This window comes from Rattus norvegicus, chromosome 6, assembly GCF_021556685.1.
Source record: "Rattus norvegicus strain SHRSP/BbbUtx chromosome 6, alternate assembly SHRSP_T2T, whole genome shotgun sequence".
In the NCBI taxonomy this organism is placed as follows: domain Eukaryota; kingdom Metazoa; phylum Chordata; class Mammalia; order Rodentia; family Muridae; genus Rattus; species Rattus norvegicus.
This window is the reverse complement of record NC_141539.1, coordinates 42325218-42345724: the sequence shown is the minus strand read 5'-3', so window position 1 is coordinate 42345724 and position 20507 is coordinate 42325218. Positions and strand designations below refer to the sequence as shown.

At 40.9% G+C, this 20507-nt stretch overlaps 1 protein-coding gene across 16 annotated transcripts in view; it reads right to left on the bottom strand.

Annotated features, from left to right (window-relative positions):
• The window catches only part of Nbas (NBAS subunit of NRZ tethering complex), a 341775-nt gene that overhangs the window by 303139 nt on the left and 18129 nt on the right, over positions 1 to 20507 (bottom strand). For all 16 annotated transcript variants that reach the window (NM_001427446.1, XM_087554759.1, XM_087554760.1 and 13 more), the window contains exons 7-9: positions 20084 to 20217; positions 17578 to 17711; positions 16291 to 16389 (exon numbers count right to left, since the gene is read on the bottom strand). In NM_001427446.1, coding sequence (NP_001414375.1) covers positions 16291 to 16389; positions 17578 to 17711; positions 20084 to 20217 — 367 coding nt within the window. The remainder of the gene's footprint in view (positions 1 to 16290; positions 16390 to 17577; positions 17712 to 20083; positions 20218 to 20507) is intronic.

Below are 20507 nucleotides of genomic sequence, written 5' to 3'. Positions count from 1 at the left end.
ACACACACACACACACACACACACACACACACTGGTCCCATAAGAAAGCAGGCTGAACAAGTCGTGGAAAGTAAGCCAGTAAGCAGCATCACCCCTCCACTGCATCACTGCATCTGCATCAGCTCCTGCCTCCAGGTTCCTGCCCTGCTTGAGTTCCTGTCCTGACTTCCTACTATAATGAGCAGCAATGCAGAAGTATAAACTGAATAAACCCTTTCCTCCCAACTTCCTTTTAGTCGTGGTGTTTTGTTGTAACAATAGAAACCTTAACTAAGACACCTCCTCAAAAGTTTGGGGACATAACAATTCTTATGAACTGGTGAGATTATATTTACAGTTCAAATGTTTAGGGATGGTAAGAATGTTTAAGGACATGAATCTATCACCATTATTAGTGTGGCTGCATTTACAATGTACAGTGTGAAATATTTTTTAAATATAATGAAAAGTCACAAACTAAAATCATGAAAGCTAGGCTGGCTCAGAGCACTGGCTATCTTTCTGAGGATGCTGGTTCGATTCCCAGTGTCCACATGAAGTTCACAACTCCAGTCCAAAAGGATCCAAAACCCTCTTCTAGACTCCATTGGCACAGTATACACATGGCACATAGGCACAGATGCAGGTAAGACACACACATACATAAAATAAAATTTTTAAAATTTAAATAAAATCATAAAAGCTACTTCTTAAAGGGTTAAATATAGGAATGAGGCAGGAAGTTAATAGTTAAGTTTGAGCATTCTCAACCTTACCACTAAAATAGCTGCTAGATTTTTATAGAAATTAAGTCTACAAACAGGAAATATGGTAGAAAATAATTTATAGTAATAATGTTAATTTTCTGTTTCATTAAATTCCTTCATGAAGAATACTCAGATGCAGGGCGTGGGCAGAAGGTACTGGGCTAAGGGTTTAAGTTCAAAGTCACATTTAATACTATCAAATAAAGAACAACTATATTATCATATAAAGATATTTATATAACCTTTAATTATATAAAGATATATGGTTAAAGTTTTAATTATAAATAAAACTCTCTAAATCACATGATTCACAATGCTGATTTTTTTCCTTTGCCTTGTTTTAAGTAGATTTATTTTTAGGTTTTTTTGTTGTTGTTGTTGTTGTTGGTGGTGGTGGTGGTGGTGGTGGTGGTGGTGGTGGTGGTGGTATTTTCACTGCTTGAGAATTTCATGCACAACTACAACATGTTTTAAACAATTCTATCCTCACTCTTCTCCAACTCCTCCCATACCTCATCACTTTTCCCTCCCAAATTCATGTACTTTTTTATTTAGTCAACTGAGTAAGTGTAATACTGTGTGAGCTTGGGTTAAGGCCACCCACTAGAAAGTGGACAGCCTATCATGGCCCACTTTCAAATTAATCTGACTCTCCATCCCCCAGCAGTCATCAATAGCCAACAGCTCTTCAGCTATGGGTAGGACTCTATGAACCCTTCCTTCCTCCGTCCTGGAATTGTAGCTGATTTAGTCTTGTACATACAGTCACGGCTGCTGTGAGAAACACATCTAACACTGTTCACTGGGTCAAGAAAACATGCTGCGGTCATAAGCGCTAGGGGAAAAATCTACTATTATTCAGCTAAATGGACAGGTTATTAAACGGATCCTAACTTTATCTTTACACCCATACATTAGTACAGCTCTCGATCTTCATTAGTGAAGTTAATAATTAAGACACAGAATCACGGGATCCCGGCCTGCAGCAGCTCTCTGCTCCCAGACCCGGTGAGAGAGAGACCCAACCGCCTGGTCAGGTGGGCACTCCTGAGGCTGCAGAGCGGAAGAGACCACCAACACTGTTCACCCCTGCCCACATCCCTGGCCCAAGAGGAAACTGTATAAGGCCTCTGGGCTCCCGTGGGGGAGGGCCCAGGAGCGGCAGGACCCCTGCCAGAGACACCGCCGGACCCTGAAGGAAACAGACCGGATAAACAGTTCTCTGCACCCAAATCCCGTGGGAGGGAGAGCTAAACCTTCAGAGAGGCAGACAAGCCTGGGAAACCAGAAGAGACTGCTCCCTGCACACACATCTCGGACGCCAGAGGAAAAAGCCAAAGACCATCTGGAACCCTGGTGCACTGAAGCTCCCGGAAGGGGCGGCACAGGTCTTCCTGGTTGCTGCCGCTGCAGAGAGCCCCTGGGCAGCACCCCACGAGCGAACCTGAGCCTCGGGACCACAGGAAGGCTGCCTGGTGAGCTCAAGACACGAGCCCACGGGAACGGCTGAAGACCTGTGGAGAGGAGGGACTGCACGCCCGAAAGCAGAGCACTCTGTCCCCATAGCTGACTGAGGGAGAGGAGAACAGGTCTGCAGCACTCCTGACACACAGGCTTGTAGGACAGTCTAGCCACTGTCAGAAATAGCAGAACAAAGTAACACTGGAGATGGTCTGATGGCGAGAGGCAGGCGCAGGAACCCAAGCAACAGAAACCAAGACTACATGCCATCATCGGAGCCCAATTCTCCCACCAAAACAGACATGGAATATCCAGGCACACCAGAAAAGCAAGATCTAGTTTCAAAATCATATTTGATCATGATGCTGGAGGACTTCAGGAAAGACATGAACACACTTAGGGAAGCACAGGAAAACATTAATAAACAAGTAAAAGCCTACAGAGAGGAATCGCAAAAATCCCTGAAAGAATTCCAGGAAAACACAATCAAACAGTTGAAGGAATTAAAAATGGAAATAGAGGCAATCGAGAAAGAACACATGGAAACAACCCTGGATATAGAAAACCAAGAGAGGAGACGGGGAGCTGTGGATACAAACTTCACCAACAGAATACAAGAGATGGAAGAGAGAATCTCAGGAGCAGAAGATTCCATAGAAATCATTGACTCAACTGTCAAAGATAATGTAAAGTGGAGGAGGCTACTGGTCCAAAACATACAGGAAATCCAGGACTCAATGAGAAGATCAAACCTAGGGATGATAGGTATAGAGGAGAGTGAAGACTCCCAGCTCAAAGGACCAGTAAATATCTTCAACAAAATCATAGAAGAAAACTTCCCTAACCTAAAAAAAAGAGATACCCATAGACATACAAGAAGCCTACAGAACTCCAAATAGATTGGACCAGAAAAGAAACACCTCCCGTCACATAATTGTCAAAACACCAAACGCACAAAATAAAGAAAGAATATTAAAAGCAGTAAGGGAAAAAGGTCAAGTAACATATAAAGGCAGACCTATCAGAATCACACCAGACTTCTCGCCAGAAACTATGAAGGCCAGAAGATCCTGGACTGATGTTATACAGACCCTAAGAGAACACAAATGCCAGCCCAGGTTACTGTATCCAGCAAAACTCTCAATTAACATTGATGGAGAAACCAAGATATTCCATGACAAAACCAAATTTACACAATATCTTTCTACAAATCCAGCACTACAAAGGATAATAAATGGTAAAGCCCAACATAAGGAGGCAAGCTATACCCTAGAAGAAGCAAGAAACTAATCGTCTTGGCAACAAAACAAAGAGATTAACAAACTGGATACGCAACGAGGACCCTGCATTCTGCTGCCTACAGGAAACACACCTCAGAGACAAAGACAGACACTACCTCAGAGTGAAAGGCTGGAAAACAACTTTCCAAGCAAATGGTCAGAAGAAGCAAGCTGGAGTAGCCATTCTAATATCAAATAAAATCAATTTCCAACTAAAAGTCATCAAAAAAGATAAGGAAGGACACTTCATATTCATCAAAGGAAAAATCAACCAAGATGAACTCTCAATCCTAAATATCTATGCCCCAAATACAAGGGCACCTACATACGTAAAAGAAACCTTACTAAAGCTCAAAACACACATTGCACCTCACACAATAATAGTGGGAGATTTCAACACCCCACTCTCATCAATGGACAGATCATGGAAACAGAAATTAAACAGTGATGTCGACAGACTAAGAGAAGTCGTGAGCCAAATGGACTTAACGGATATTTATAGAACATTCTATCCTAAAGCAAAAGGATATACCTTCTTCTCAGCTCCTCATGGTACTTTCTCCAAAATTGACCATATAATTGGTCAAAAAACGGGCCTCAACAGGTACAGAAAGATAGAAATAATCCCATGCGTGCTATCGGACCACCACGGCCTAAAACTGGTCTTCAATAACAATAAGGGAAGAATGCCCACATATACGTGGAAATTGAACAGTGCTCTACTCAATGATAACCTGGTCAAGGAAGAAATAAAGAAAGAAATTAAAAACTTTTTAGAATTTAATGAAAATGAAGGTACAACATACCCAAACTCATGGGACACAATGAAAGCTGTGCTAAGAGGAAAACTCATAGCGCTGAGTGCCTGCAGAAAGAAACAGGAAAGAGCATATGTCAGCAGCTTGACAGCACACCTAAAAGCTCTAGAACAAAAAGAAGCAAATACACCCAGGAGGAGTAGAAGGCAGGAAATAATCAAACTCAGAGCTGAAATCAACCAAGTAGAAACAAAAAGGACCATAGAAAGAATCAACAGAACCAAAAGTTGGTTCTTTGAGAAAATCAACAAGATAGATAAACCCTTAGCCAGACTAACGAGAGGACACAGAGAGTGCGTCCAAATTAACAAAATCAGAAATGAAAAGGGAGACATAACTACAGATTCAGAGGAAATTCAAAAAATCATCAGATCTTACTATAAAAACCTATATTCAACAAAATTTGAAAATCTTCAGGAAATGGACAATTTCCTAGACAGATACCAGGTATCGAAGTTAAATCAGGAACAGATAAACCAGTTAAACAACCCCATAACTCCTAAGGAAATAGAAGCAGTCATTAAAGGTCTCCCAACCAAAAAGAGCCCAGGTCCAGACGGGTTTAGTGCAGAATTCTATCAAACCTTCATAGAAGACCTCATACCAATATTATCCAAACTATTCCACAAAATTGAAACAGATGGAGCCCTACCGAATTCCTTCTACGAAGCCACAATTACTCTTATACCTAAACCACACAAAGACACAACAAAGAAAGAGAACTTCAGACCAATTTCCCTTATGAATATCGACGCAAAAATACTCAATAAAATTCTGGCAAACCGAATTCAAGAGCACATCAAAACAATCATCCACCATGATCAAGTAGGCTTCATCCCAGGCATGCAGGGATGGTTTAATATACGGAAAACCATCAACGTGATCCATTATATAAACAAACTGAAAGAACAGAACCACATGATCATTTCATTAGACGCTGAGAAAGCATTTGACAAAATTCAACACCCCTTCATGATAAAAGTCCTGGAAAGAATAGGAATTCAAGGCCCATACCTAAACATAGTAAAAGCCATATACAGCAAACCAGTTGCTAACATTAAACTAAATGGAGAGAAACTTGAAGCAATCCCACTAAAATCAGGGACTAGACAAGGCTGCCCACTCTCTCCCTACTTATTCAATATAGTTCTTGAAGTTCTAGCCAGAGCAATCAGACAACAAAAGGAGGTCAAGGGGATACAGATCGGAAAAGAAGAAGTCAAAATATCACTATTTGCAGATGATATGATAGTATATTTAAGTGATCCCAAAAGTTCCACCAGAGAACTACTAAAGCTGATAAACAACTTCAGCAAAGTGGCTGGGTATAAAATTAACTCAAATAAATCAGTTGCCTTCCTCTATACAAAAGAGAAACAAGCCGAGAAAGAAATTAGGGAAACGACACCCTTCATAATAGACCCAAATAATATAAAGTACCTCGGTGTGACTTTAACCAAGCAAGTAAAAGATCTGTACAATAAGAACTTCAAGACACTGAGGAAAGAAATTGAAGAAGACCTCAGAAGATGGAAAGATCTCCCATGCTCATGGATTGGCAGGATTAATATAGTAAAAATGGCCATTTTACCAAAAGCAATCTACAGATTCAATGCAATCCCCATCAAAATACCAATCCAATTCTTCAAAGAGTTAGACAGAACAATTTGCAAATTCATCTGGAATAACAAAAAACCCAGGATAGCTAAAGCTATCCTCAACAATAAAAGGACTTCAGGGGGAATCACTATCCCTGAACTCAAGCAGTATTACAGAGCAATAGAGATAAAAACTGCATGGTATTGGTACAGGGACAGACAGATAGACCAATGGAATAGAATTGAAGACCCAGAAATGAACCCACACACCTATGGTCACTTGATTTTTGACAAAGGAGCCAAAACCATCCAATGGAAAAAAGATAGCATTTTCAGCAAATGGTGCTGGTTCAACTGGAGGGCAACATGTAGAAGAATGCAGATCGATCCATGCTTATCACCCTGTACAAAGCTTAAGTCCAAGTGGATCAAGGACCTCCACATCAAACCAGACACACTCAAACTAATAGAAGAAAAACTAGGGAAACATCTGGAACACATGGGCACTGGAAAAAATTTCCTGAACAAAACACCAATGGCTTATGCCCTAAGATCAAGAATCGACAAATGGGATCTCATAAAACTGCAAAGCTTCTGTAAGGCAAAGGACACTGTGGTTAGGACAAAACGGCAACCAACAGATTGGGAAAAGATCTTTACCAATCCTACAACAGATAGAGGCCTTATATCCAAAATATACAAAGAACTCAAGAAGTTAGACCGCAGGGAAACAAATAACCCTATTAAAAAATGGGGTTCAGAGCTAAACAAAGAATTCACAGCTGAGGAATGCCGAATGGCTGAGAAACACCTAAAGAAATGTTCAACATCTTTAGTCATAAGGGAAATGCAAATCAAAACAACCCTGAGATTTCACCTCACACCAGTGCGATTGGCTAAGATCAAAAACTCAGGTGACAGCAGATGCTGGCGAGGATGTGGAGAAAGAGGAACACTCCTCCATTGTTGGTGGGATTGCAGACTGGTAAAACCATTCTGGAAATCAGTCTGGAGGTTCCTCAGAAAATTGGACATTGAACTGCCTGAGGATCCAGCTATACCTCTCTTGGGCATATACCCAAAAGATGCCTCAACATATAAAAGAGACACGTGCTCCACTATGTTCATCGCAGCCTTATTTATAATAGCCAGAAGCTGGAAAGAACCCAGATGCCCTTCAACAGAGGAATGGATACAGAAAATGTGGTACATCTACACAATGGAATATTACTCAGCTATCAAAAACAACGACTTTATGAAATTCGTAGGCAAATGGTTGGAACTGGAAAATATCATCCTGAGTGAGGTAACCCAATCACAGAAAGACATACATGGTATGCACTCATTGATAAGTGGCTATTAGCCCAAATGCTTGAATTACCCTAGATCCCTAGAACAAACGAAACTCAAGACGGATGATCAAAATGTGAATGCTTTACTCCTTCTTTAAATGAGGAAAAAGAATACCCTTGGCAGGGAAGGGAGAGGCAAAGATTAAAACAGAGACTGAAGGAACACCCATTCAGAGCCTGCCCCACATGTGGCCCATACATATACAGCCACCCAATTAGACAAGATGGATGAAGCAAAGAAGTGCAGACCGACAGGAGCCGGATGTAGATCGCTCCTGAGAGACACAGCCAGAATACAGCAAATACAGATGCGAATGCCAGCAGCAAACCACTGAACTGAGAATAGGACCCCCGTTGAAGGAATCAGAGAAAGAACTGGAAGAGCTTGAAGGGGCTCGAGACCCCAAAAGTACAACAATGTCAAGCAACCAGAGCTTCCAGGGACTAAGCCACTACCTAAAGACTATACATGGACTGACCCTGGACTCTGACCTCATAGGTAGCAATGAATATCCTAGTAAGAGCACCAGTGGAAGGGGAAGCCCTGGGTCCTGCTAAGACTGAACCCCCAGTGAACTAGACTATGGGGGGAGGGCGGCAATGGGGGGAGGGTTGGGAGGGGAACACCCATAAGGAAGGGGAGGGGGGAGGGGGATGTTTGCCCGGAAACTGGGAAAGGGAATAACACTCGAAATGTATATAAGAAATACTCAAGTTAATAAAAAAAAAAAAAAAAAGACACAGAATCACAACTGGTCAAAGTACAGAACATAAGAGACTCTAGAGTGTCCGGTCTTAAGCGGACATCTGTATCACACTCCCTCTCCCCAGGGCTCAGAGATCATCAAAGGAAGCAGAAAGATGAAAGGAAGACATCACTTCATCGTAGTGAAGGATGCTACGAAACAGTGATCTCCAGACATGGCAAGGCCATGCGGTTTCCTTTACAAAACCAAAAGGGAGAAAAGACATTCCATCTTAATAATGCTCACTGTGAACTTCTGTGGGAATTAGCAGGAACTATCATGGTCTGGGGAGTTGGTGCATAAAGCTGAAACACCTTTGCAGAAAAGTGTGTGCTCTGTAGACGTGTCTTTCTCATGAATAGTGCACACAAAGTATTCAGTAAGCAATTGAAGGACTATCAGACAAAGCCATTTCTAACTCTCTTGACACTGATGAGTACCTGAACTCTCCCACTTTATAGTTAATGAATATAATGTGCATGGCCTACTTGGCAGGCTCCCATTCCTGTCTGTACATTGCCTATGTCCACAGTTTTGATGCATACTCCTACATAGAAATGAGCGTGGACCAATCCACTGTAGATGATATTATTAGGAACCACCAGGAACCACTGACTACTGCAGCAACCTTAGAGCTTGGTACAAAACAGCAGGCATCACAGGGACATGAAATGCATGGAGGAAGACCTCAGCAAGGGCTTCCCAAGGAAGCAGCCTCTGAAAGGCTCCCAGACACGCAAACCAAGGGAGCATGCTGCACAAGAGCACAGCTGAGGCTGTCACCGCTGTAGCAACCGTAAGAAATGCAGTGAGTACCTGCAGCCTCTAAAGAGCAAGCAAGAAGCAGGAGAGGAAGTGCAGGTGGCTGTTACCGTCACAAATACTTAATCACGCTCGGTCCTTAGCACTTAGCACAAGTCACTGTGACGTGCAACTGTTGAAATCGAGTCATGACTCCAGCACTTGGCGGGCTGAATGCTTCATCTTTGATTCTTTACAGCCCTGACCCAGAGAGTTTCCCTCAAGAAACACCTATGTAGGGAGTACGTAAGGAACTGTAGCTGCACAAAGAGAACAGTCTTTGTCCTTGGCTTAACCTCTAAGCTTCAGCTCTCCTACCTGAAAAATGAGTTTAGCCAATGGCAGATGAAAACTGTTCCAGCTGGAACACTGGCACTGTAAAAGGCAAAGCAGGAACATGGGTGCCAGAAAATAAGAGCAGCCTGCTGCGTTAACTCGAGCAGGAATAAAGCAAGTGAGGCAGTCACCGCTGCCTGCCTGAGGAAAGGACAGACAGGCAGTACAAGGCCCTCAGCACTTACCTTATGTAATGCTGATGAAACTGAGTCACACTGAAAATGCATTTCAAGAACTAAAATGGTTCATTAAGTGTCTTAAATAAAGTAGTTGTTGGGAGAATCTGCCATCTAGTGGTATGAAATCCCTTCCAGTTTACAAAACAAAGAGGGTTGGAAGTAATAACCCACCTGGAATGACCCAATCAGCATTCAGACAGCAGCTCCTCAGCGTTCCGTTACTTCAAAGTAGTCCCAATTCCCTAGAGACTGTGTCCTCTTCCATCTCCAGAGCCTCCCAGGACAGCTATGGCCCCACTTCGTGTGTGTGGAAGATAGTCTCGACCTAACCATCCTCAGCAACACAGTTCACCGCAGCTGCCAACCACTCACTGAGAGGCAACCTGATGGCCCAGCTATCATTCTCTGTAAATGTCGCAAGTTTGGCTTAAGAGAAAGTTCTCTTCCAGAACAGTTTCTTTCAATCCTCCAAATACTTGAAATCTCCCTCTGCGCAGTTATGACTTGAATTATTCCCACTGACTGTATGAACCACGAGTGTTAAATTGTCCAAATGAAGGCTAGAGAGGGCCTCTTGTTCTTTCTCATTTATTCAATTATTTATACAATAGTGCTATGGCTTGGGTGTGGTTTGCATGTAACCTCAAGGCTCTGGCTCCATGTGTTGAAGTTTGATCCCCATTGTAAAGTACTAAGAGTATACAAAATTAACCCAACTGCAGCGCTAAGAGATGGAAGCCTTTATAAGTACTAGGGAAAACAAATAGGAGGAACCCCCATGATTAAACTCAGTGGTGGAGAGACTAGATGGGGGCTGGGACCTCTCTTCCCCCTTGCTCTCTCCCTCCATCACCCCCTCTCTTTCCATGTGATTATCTGAAAAGCCACAGGATTCTCTGCCAGCATGAAGGCTACCCTCCAGATAATGCCACAGAACTGAGAACTTCAGAACTATAAGTCAGAATAAACTTGTCTTAACAAAAAAGGGAGAAAAAAAATAAAACCAAGCCTCTAATATCTCCTGATAGCAAGAACAAACAGACTAACAAAAACAGCTACTTTGAAGTGTGACATATACCATGACATAATAGATCTTGAAGAGTAATAGGTAGCAAATCACACTTAATAGCAGCTGCATCATGTTACCTATTTAATGAGATCACAAAGTTGTACTGAAACTGTTGGCCAGTGTCACCAAGAATTGTAAGCATGAGTATCTTTTCAAAAGGACACTTCCTCCCCTGCCAAAAGAGGAGGTATTTTCTCTGCCTTTCAAAATTGTTGAGAAATAATCTAAAGTGGCTAATACTAAACGGTAATTGTGTAATTATCAAAGACCTGATGGAAATTCAAAGCAGAATAAATTTTGCTTATAAATATTTACAATTGAATTAAGAACAAAGACTAAAAATACTATGCACTGTTAAAAGTAGTGTCATTTAAAATGTATACACATCTTGTATTAAGTCATATTAAACAACATTATTTGTGAGCATATGACCACCAAGATTGACTATACACTCCTGATGTTCAGGGAGCACTCCAGATCTCCTCTGGCAAGCATTCCACCCACCATGTAATAAATGTGCAGTGTCAAAGCTGGAGAAATGTGCACTGGTTTAAAGCACTTGCTGCTCATGCAGAGTACCTGGGTTCAAAACCCAGCATCCATAGAGTGGCTCACAACCATGTGTAACTCAAGTTCCACTCTCTTCTGACCTCTGGGGACACTGAGCACACACATGGTACACACACATACATTCATACAAAATATTCATATACATAAAATAAATATATCTTTAAAAACAATTTTAAATTCAGTAATTTTTCCTCTGAGAATGCAGTAGAGGTAAGGGGCTCAGCCAGGACCACAGTACAAACAAAAATAAAGCCAGCAGATCAAAGAAAAGAAAAGGAAGACAATGGTGGCAGACTACTAGAGGAAGCAGGGGGCAGGGCATAGTTTGAGAGTTTAAGGAGGGTAAAGTGCACGTCTGGGGCTGACAGATCCGGAGGGGAAATAACCAAGCATGTGCACAGAGCCGAATCCCAAGCTGCCCAATCAATTTCTGTTTCATGTTACACAATTCTCAATTTCTCTTCTTGAACAAGGCTTGCAGCACAAGACAACACAATGCATTGCATAAAAACCATGAGTTTGTGTATTATCAATTTATCCAAACTCTACTATGGCTGATTTATTGTGTACTTATAACATCCTTGTAGATAGTGAATGAATGAGAAGAATATCACATGCTTATATTCTAGAGAAACAGAAAAGTGATAAATATTTTATCTTCTTTCATTTAAAAAAAAGACCACCCAGTGAAAATATAAACTGCAAAGCAAATGTTTTCTCCTTCCCAGTGGGACATTTGCATCCACCCCTGCATGACAGCAACGCTCAACAAGAAACGTAAGTGTCAGCCATCTCCAAGCCGACGCTATCGAGTTCCATGACTGCAGAAGCAACGGGAGCGCCTCCTTTAGTTAAGAGTACACCTTTCTACCACTCATTAAATAGACCATTCCCGCTATGAAACATGCCGTGGGATGCTTAGATTCTCGCAGGCTGGGATTACAGGCATGTACTGGCATTCCTAGGCTGGTAATTAACAGAAATCTTTAACTAGCCAGAGAGTAGGTTTTAAAGGAACACGTGTCACATGTATTGCCTACAAAGCTCTATGTGATTCAACACTCAGCATTCTCCTTTTGACCTAAGATAACTAATATACTTGTCGACTGGCTCCTTCCAAAGCAGCCTCCCTCCCTGCTATTCCTAGACAACACAAGGACATTTCCAACTGAACAGCTAGCTATTCTGTCTGCAGGAACCCTAACAAAAAACAACCATCCTCACCTTCTTGCCTGTCTTTAACCTACATGATATTTTAAATGTGTGTGTGTGTGTGTGTGTGTGTGTGTGTGTGTGTGTGTGATGTGGAGGACAATTTGTAGAAGCTGTTTTTCTCCTTTTCAGTCCCTTAATCTCCTTAACTCAAGTCATCAAGTTTCATGACAAGCAGCTTTGCCTGCCCAGTCATCTCAACAGCTAGACTAGTAGACCAGTGATTCTCAACCTTCCTAATGCTTCCTAATGCTGTTACCCTTTAATAAAGTATCTCATGTTGTGGTAACACCCAACCATAAAATTGTTTGTTACTACTTCATAACCATAATTTTGATATTGTTATGACTTATAATGTAAATATCTGATATGTAGGATATCTGAAATGCTGAGTATCTGATATGAAACTACTGTGAAAGGGTCATTTGACCCCCAAAAGGGTGATGACCCACAGGTTGAGAACCACTGCGAGCTGTTATCTGCACTTTACTCTCCACTTCTGATCACTTTTTCACTAGCCCTTATCACTCCTCACATACATCATGCCATTATTTGTTGCCTGTAGACCGCTCTACAGTAAGTTCTACTTGGTCTAGCAGAGCTGCAGACAGGAGATACCAATGCTCACGGACTTAATAAGAATGGAAATGTACTAATGAAATGCTGAGAGCATTCTAGCTGCACCTGCACTAACAGGTGTATAACAGGAGTACTCACCCGTAAAACTATGGTATGAGCAGTAAAGGACAAAAGCAAAGCATTGCACAAACCTAGCAAGTGGGTGAGAAAAATAAATACCACTGTCCACAAAGAGGAGTCAATATATAACATGTAAAATTTGAAACAAAAAAAAAATAACAATGTAAGCATTTTACTTCAATCTTAAAAACAATGTATGCATGTAGAAAACAAGAATCTGGAGCACGGTATTATTTCAGGACTAGAAATTATATTCAAACATCATTCACAAATATAAAAGGTAAAAGAAATAAAAACTGTAAAGACAAGTGGCATCTTGAGAAGTATTCACCATGAATCTCATTCATACAGAATGAACATGCAGATTATACAGGTTATACTAAATGTGAGGACCAAAATACCTAATAAAAAACCCTATGATAAGCATTCCATAGTGAGTAAACAGGAGCAGCCAGTTAACATACAAAGAGCTGTCCAACATCATTAGTAGCCAAAGAAATACAAATTAGAACTACAATAAGATTTTTGCTTTTTCATTATTAAGTTTTTGCAATGTATAAGGAGGAACTGAAGACCACATACATGTACCCCTGAGCTGCACCTGTTCCATCCCTGAGATATTCTTTCACAATAGACATTCAATCTGATACTAATCCCACCACCAGGAGTACCAATTCCCAAGGCTATTTTGCAGCTCTCCACACACTGACTGTAAGGCTCTATTGCTGAAGACAACGCCTACACAATTCACTGATCATGGAGCTACTGCCCACCTAGAGCACTTCTCTCTTTGGAGTACGGTTTTTGGTACTGGAGGATTGTATTGTGCACACTAACAAATGAGAAAGGCAAACATCACCTACAAATCCTTCGCTCTGCCAATATGACCTACCTGCACAATACACTTGTATGATAGTGGCACACTCCTGTGAGAGAAGCCGACCAACATGGGATTGAACTTAAGGTTTATCCATCTCCAACACAGCCCAAGTGACCAAGAACCTGAGACTAGACAGCCCAGGGAGCTAGGGGGGATGCAATACTACTGTACTACTGAGAGAACATAGCAACACAGTGACTCCTAACGATATCCTGTGACCAGTGCCTTGCTCAGACACCATCAGAGAACTGTTCCTCCTGCTGCAGATGGGAACAGATACAGAGGGCCACAGCCAAACAAATGCAGAGACAGGAAGAGACCTTGAACAGTTAGCCCTAAATGTGATTCTTTCATCAAATTCCTCCATTTGAGGAAGCCTTTGGAAGAGGAGGCAAAAGTGTTAGAGTCAGAGGGGATGGAGGACACCAAGGAAACAAGGCCCTCCAAATTGACATAATCAATGAATGGAGAGACTCACAGAGACTGAGGCAGCATGCACAGGGCCTACATAGGTCTACACCAGATGGAGTCCTAGAGCTGAAAGGAGAAGAGGACACATGCCCACATTCCCAATCCAGACACAATCTTCAATTGATAACCACTTGCAAATGGAAAAATAATTTTCTCCAAAGGAGTCTTGCTATGAAAGTAAGCCATTCTTAAGGGTAGGTCCCATGAAAGCAGATGGTCACACAAAGCAAGTTCAATGACAACTTTAGAGGTTCTTAGTATCAGAATGTTGTCAGGGAATTATTTTTTAACCTTATAGAGCCTTTAGGTATATATTATAACTTCTAGTTTTGGATGTTTATGGGATTCCTGTGTGCATAAATGTGTGTGTGTGTGTGTGTGTGTGTGTGTGTGTGTGTGTGTGTGCATCTATATGTTTCTTCTGCGGGTTTTTTTTTGGGGGGCTCTTTTTCTTGCTTTCTTGTTTTGTCAGATTCCAATTTGTTTGCTGTTGTTTTATCATCATCATCATCATCACCATCATCATCATCATCATCATTATTTAGATGTCTGTTAGTTTTCTAAGGAAGAAACACAAAGAGAGGGAATGCTCATGGAAGGGGAAATGGGGAGAAACTGAGAGAAACAGAAAGGAGGGAGCTGGTATCACAACATATAGTATGAAAAAAATTGTATTTTGAATAAAAGGGAAGAAAGCATAGCAACAACCAAAAACTGTAGACGAATAGAAAAGGTCACATGTTGATGGTAAACTGATACCACTACCATGAAAAATGTTTGGCTTTATCTGATAAACTTGGAGATGTATGTTCCTAACAATTCACTCAGTCAGGTCCTGGTTCTGCATCCTACAGATACTTATGAACATTTGTGCCAGAGGAACGCATGATGATTAGTAGCACAATATGATTTTCACAACTTTTAAAACACCCTGAAAAAATCCAACTTTCATTTCTAGGAGATTGTGCTGCACACTATTGATAAAATGAAATATCCTACTAGTAGTTAAGAAATAAACGAACTAGAAGAGCAGTGTAAATCAAAAGGCAAGATTTAAACCTTCTGTGTGATTCCATTCATGTGAAACAAAATAGTAGAGCTGAATACGAAGAAGTGATCACACTGTAAAGGAGGAAAGGGAACTAGAGTCATGGTGAAAGGCAGAGTTTTCTCTGTGTGTGTGTGTGTGTGTGTGTGTGTGTGTGTGTGTATGTGTGTGTGTATGTGTGTGTATGTGTGTCCATGTGTATTCATGTGTGTGTCCCTCTGTATGTGTGCCTGTGTGTGTTCATGTGTGTATCTGTGTGTATATCTGTGTCTGTAATGTGAGTATCTGTGTGTGTCTGTGTGTGGCAGTGTGTATCTGTGTCTCCACATTTGTCTCTGTGTCTGTATGTCCATGACTATATGTATGCAAGGTCTTTTACCATATATAAATTTCTTCAAATTCTAAGCAAAGAGCTATAGACTTGTACATGAATGGCATACAAAACTTGTGCACATTCTTAGAGACTGAAGAACAACGGCACAGAGTGTAAGAGTCACCAGTAGACATACACCAAACTAAAAGTTCAGAACTCACGTTACACGCATCTGACTCAAAACCTGACACTCCTTCCACGTAAAGAACTAGACAGGTAACTTAGAAAACTTACAAAATACATGCAAATAGCAGAGAAGATCTGAAGAACAGAGAGAAGGTATTGAGAGGAGCTGCATAAATAACAAGCAATCAGCCTGACTCTGAAGGGGAAAGGTGATGTCTACTGAGGCCTTTTCCTTGAAAGGCACTGCACGCACAGTCCTTCAGCCCTCCCAGTAACACTGAGACAGGTACCATCTACAAATAAGAGAAAGGTCCAAAAGTCTGATAGAACACGACAAATTTCCCAAAGAAATTTCCAGTGTCTTGTCTCCTTCAAAGAAGTTTTCCAAGCCAGACCAGAGGCAGAAGGATCAGCGTGTGGATTACGAATATTAGACATAATTTTACACAGGAGGACAGAATGATGAAGGCAAGATTCCTATATGCACCCAATAGTCAAATACATAGGAAAACAATGACTGCTTACCTATGACCAGGGTGGTAAATAGCGGTATTTACTCCATGCGGATAATGATCAGCAAAGCTGAAACTGTGACTCTCTTGGTAGCTCTGATTTGTCCCAACACTAAGTTATACAAAGCACAACAGAACGAAGTACCATTAAACCACATGGACACCAGCAGATGCTGTAGCAGCTACACTTTAAAGACAGACAACATTAAACACTCTTGAGGACATTTTAAAAAAACAGGTGCATACAGTATGGCTATGACTGATATAATCATATTGTTTAAGAGTCTGTAGTTTCATATAAAAATAAACTACACCATCCTATGGCCCAACAATTCCAAAGGAAGGTAATGACCCAGGAGGAATAAGAATATTTAACCATAAAGACTAATGCCAGAATGGCCACAGTACAATCTGTGCTGTGATCCAATGTCACAAATGATCCAGTTTGCATACAAGTCTATCTATAAACAAATGAACAAACAAACCATTATCTATCTATGTATCGATATGTAAATACATTTTATACAATTTATGAAAGATGAATCATTGGTAAAATGGAATAAAGTAATGATATGCCAAAAACTGATAAATTTCAAAATATGCTAAATCAATGAGATTCACTTGGCAAAAGACTATATCACGATTCCATTGATGTGAACTATTTCAATGGGAAAAGCTAATTTATGATTAAAAATCAAAACTTTTGAAAATGGTAAGGGCTGGAGAGATGGCTCAGCGGTTAAGAGCACTGACTGCTCTTCCAGAGGTCCTGAGTTCAGTTCCCAGCAACGACACGGTGGCTCACAACCATCTGTAATGGGATCTGATGCCCTTTTTGGGGTTGGGGATTTAGCTCAGTAGTAGAGCACTTGCCTAGCAAGCGCAAGGCCCTGGGTTCAGTCCTCAGCTCCAAAAAAAAAAAAAAACACCAAAAATAACGAAAATGGTAGTTGTTATGAGGTAGATATGGAGCAGATAGGGAGGAGGGAGCTCTCTAGCATAATGGTAATGTTCAGTTTCTTCACAGAGATCTGAATGGTACAAACCACAGCACCTATCAAACTAATGGGGAGCTAAAACTAAGACCTGAGAATCCCACTATATGCAGATTTCATCTCAGAAAAAAAGCTATGATCAAATAATGAACTCAGTGATATATACTCTCAGGGATTTGATGTTTTGATGTCTTTCAACATGCCTAATGTATTTGCAATTACTTATAAATTGATAAAAAATCAGTATCTGACACTAAATCAGAAAAATAAACATTACATCAAGATGCTTTCCAATGCATTTTTACCTGACAAGGTAACTTCTAAGTTCTCCTCGGTAATTGATGACCAAGAGCTCTGCAGACCACTGTGCACTTGCTTTGTATTCTAAAAATACCAACCCAGCAATGGCGTAGCTTAAGTCCCCAGCAAAGACAGACGCCTGAAACAGGAGAAAATTAAGTCACTACAGAGGTAGCAGATAATTTAGCACATGCTTAATTGGACAATATCCCAGATACCAGCTCTGACACCAAGTTTAGGCCAGGCTCCTAACCGCTCAGCTAGATAAGCACTTTTCTATTCAATTTCTCTGTAAATAAAGAGGAAAAGTGAAAAACAAGAAATGGCACCATACTGCTCTTTCAAAAACAATGCTTTCAAATATTAACCTCCTCTGCAACAGCCTATGCTAAAAAGATATCAGGTACTTTCCCTGTGCCTACTCAACGACCTGAAGGGAAAAGTACAGCACACAATGTCAGCCTTTCTTCCCATCAAGCAACTGCACATATGACCATGTAGGTGGAGATCTGAAAGTCTAAGCACCTTTGGAGGAAAACTGACAGTAGTTCACCAAGAATACGACCAGAATCAAGAACATTTTAGGCTAAAGACAAATGAGAATCAGCAGACAGGCAAGGTTCTCTAGTCTCTCCTTACTTACTTAAAAATGAGGCACAAATGTCTTTCAATGATAGTGTCCCTCTGCAGCAGGCAGAGGAGAGAGAGGCACACCCAAGTCAGTCTGTGAGCCTCTGAAATCAGTCAGGCTTTATATGTTCCGACGTCACTTTCCCACAGTGCACACCACGCAGCCCACTCCATTTCCCTGTGCGGTCACGTCTCCTACATAAGCCTCAGCTAAAACAGTGCACAAGCTCCTGACTCAGATTGCTTCCTTGGGTCTTCACTTTTCAATTAAGCTCCATGAATGCAAAGATATTACTATCAATTATCATTGTCTGCCTTTTATTATATTAACCCATCTCTTGTCAAATTAATTTACAGGGGCACAGAAATTGAGAAACACAGAGAGAAAACAGGCTTCTCTCCAATATTCTAAATATATCTTCATAATCTGGAACTATTCAATAAATATTCAATAAAGGCCTAATCCAACCTAAGAGAGTCTACAAAGATGAAAATATCAAAACGCATGCCAAATTTCACAATTAGTACCAAGGCAAAACTGCAAAACATCTCACAACATTTAATAATTACATGCTTAAATGATCATGTGGTGGGTATACTAAATTAAATAAAATACATCACCCATAAATTTCACCTGCTCCTCACTAAAACTACTTGAAAATGTAAAAGTATACTTAACCACAAAGATAAACTCTCATTATCGTCCCACTGAACAGCGCTGGCCTGTTAAATGGTGATTTGAACCTTAGCTTGGTTTTGTGGAGCTCCTACAATATGAGGCATTCTTTCCAATGTTTCCACTTGCTATTTCTTAGGAAAATCATTTTCCGTATCATTGATTTTCAACATTCACGTCTTAGATTGGTCCCATTAGCTTTCCTCTCCTCTCCCTTTTAGTTTCTGTCCTTTTTAAGGTAAAAGTCCAGTTTCTTGTAAGTAGTTTCTGTTGCAATGGCCCACTGATTTCTTCTCTCACTATAACCTGTCAACAATCCATCCTATGATTAAAGAAAAACTGGTAAATCCTAAATGTAATTATGGGGGTCAGAAGATGGAGAAAAAGCAGTAGAAGGCAAAGCATGGAACCAACACACAGTCCATACTAAAACCATGACTTAAACCCCATCAGGACCAACCGCAGGCCCACATGTCACGCTGCTTGACTGTTCAGCCGGCCAATCTATAAGCAATTGACTGCCTCTCCTAACAGATGGTCCTCACCTCCTAAGCTTCCCCGCTTCGCACTCCCACCCAGCTGTTCTACAGCAATGTAGAGCCACTGTGAGCCGTGCCAGCCTTCTCCTTAGTCTATAAGGGCTCTTCACTCTAAGTCCAGGAGACAGTTTCTAACTGGTACCTAGCCTTGCTCCTAAACACAGGAGAAATTTTGCCAGGTCCTGATCCTTTATTTTTCTGGCTAGTCTTTATCATGACTCAATAAACACTTTTATTCCAGACACCCCTTGATCTTAAAAGTTTAATCATTTTTATTCATTTCTTGTCATAAAATGGATTACACTTACTGAGTGTACTTCAAATATAAAAATAAATAAATACGGGGTTGGGGATTTAGCTCAGTGGTAGAGCGCTTGCCTAGGAAGCACAAGGTCCTGGGTTCGGTCCCCAGCTCCGAAAAAAGAACCAAAAAATAAATAAATAAATAAATAAATAAATAAATAAATAAATAAATACTATATAACTACAATTACCTAACTAGATGCCAAATATTTAAGAACATAGTTTATTATTCTCATTTATACTTGTATTTCACCTCTTCACACTCATTCATTGCAACATTATATATAGGAGAGAGAGAGAGAGAGAGAGAGAGAGAGAGAGAGAGAGAGAGACTGAGATTGATTATTCAAAGTCCACACATACCGGGGCAATGACAAAGAGCTCGCTGCCCATGAGATCAAACACCCTTACAGTCCCTGTGCTCTCAGCATAGGCCAGCAGTGTGCAGTCGTAACTCCATGCCACTCGTCTCCACTGGGGCTTCGGGTCTTTTGGAACTATAATAAAAAAAAAGAGAAGTGTTTTAAACAATATATAATAAAGCCAGCTAGCAGTTTTAATGACTACAACTAATGTAAGCATGCAGTAGGTGCCTCCTCTCCTAAAGTGATCTAATGCTTCAGTCAGCAACAGTTCCCAGAAACCTCCTTCAAGACACAAACCATGGCAGGCTGGCTCCATTACTTTATAAGCACAGCAGTGAACTGCTGCTAGAGCACGGATGGATGCTGAACATGCCCGAGACTAGCCAGAGCTCAGGAATAAGTTACTCAAAGTCCTTATGAAA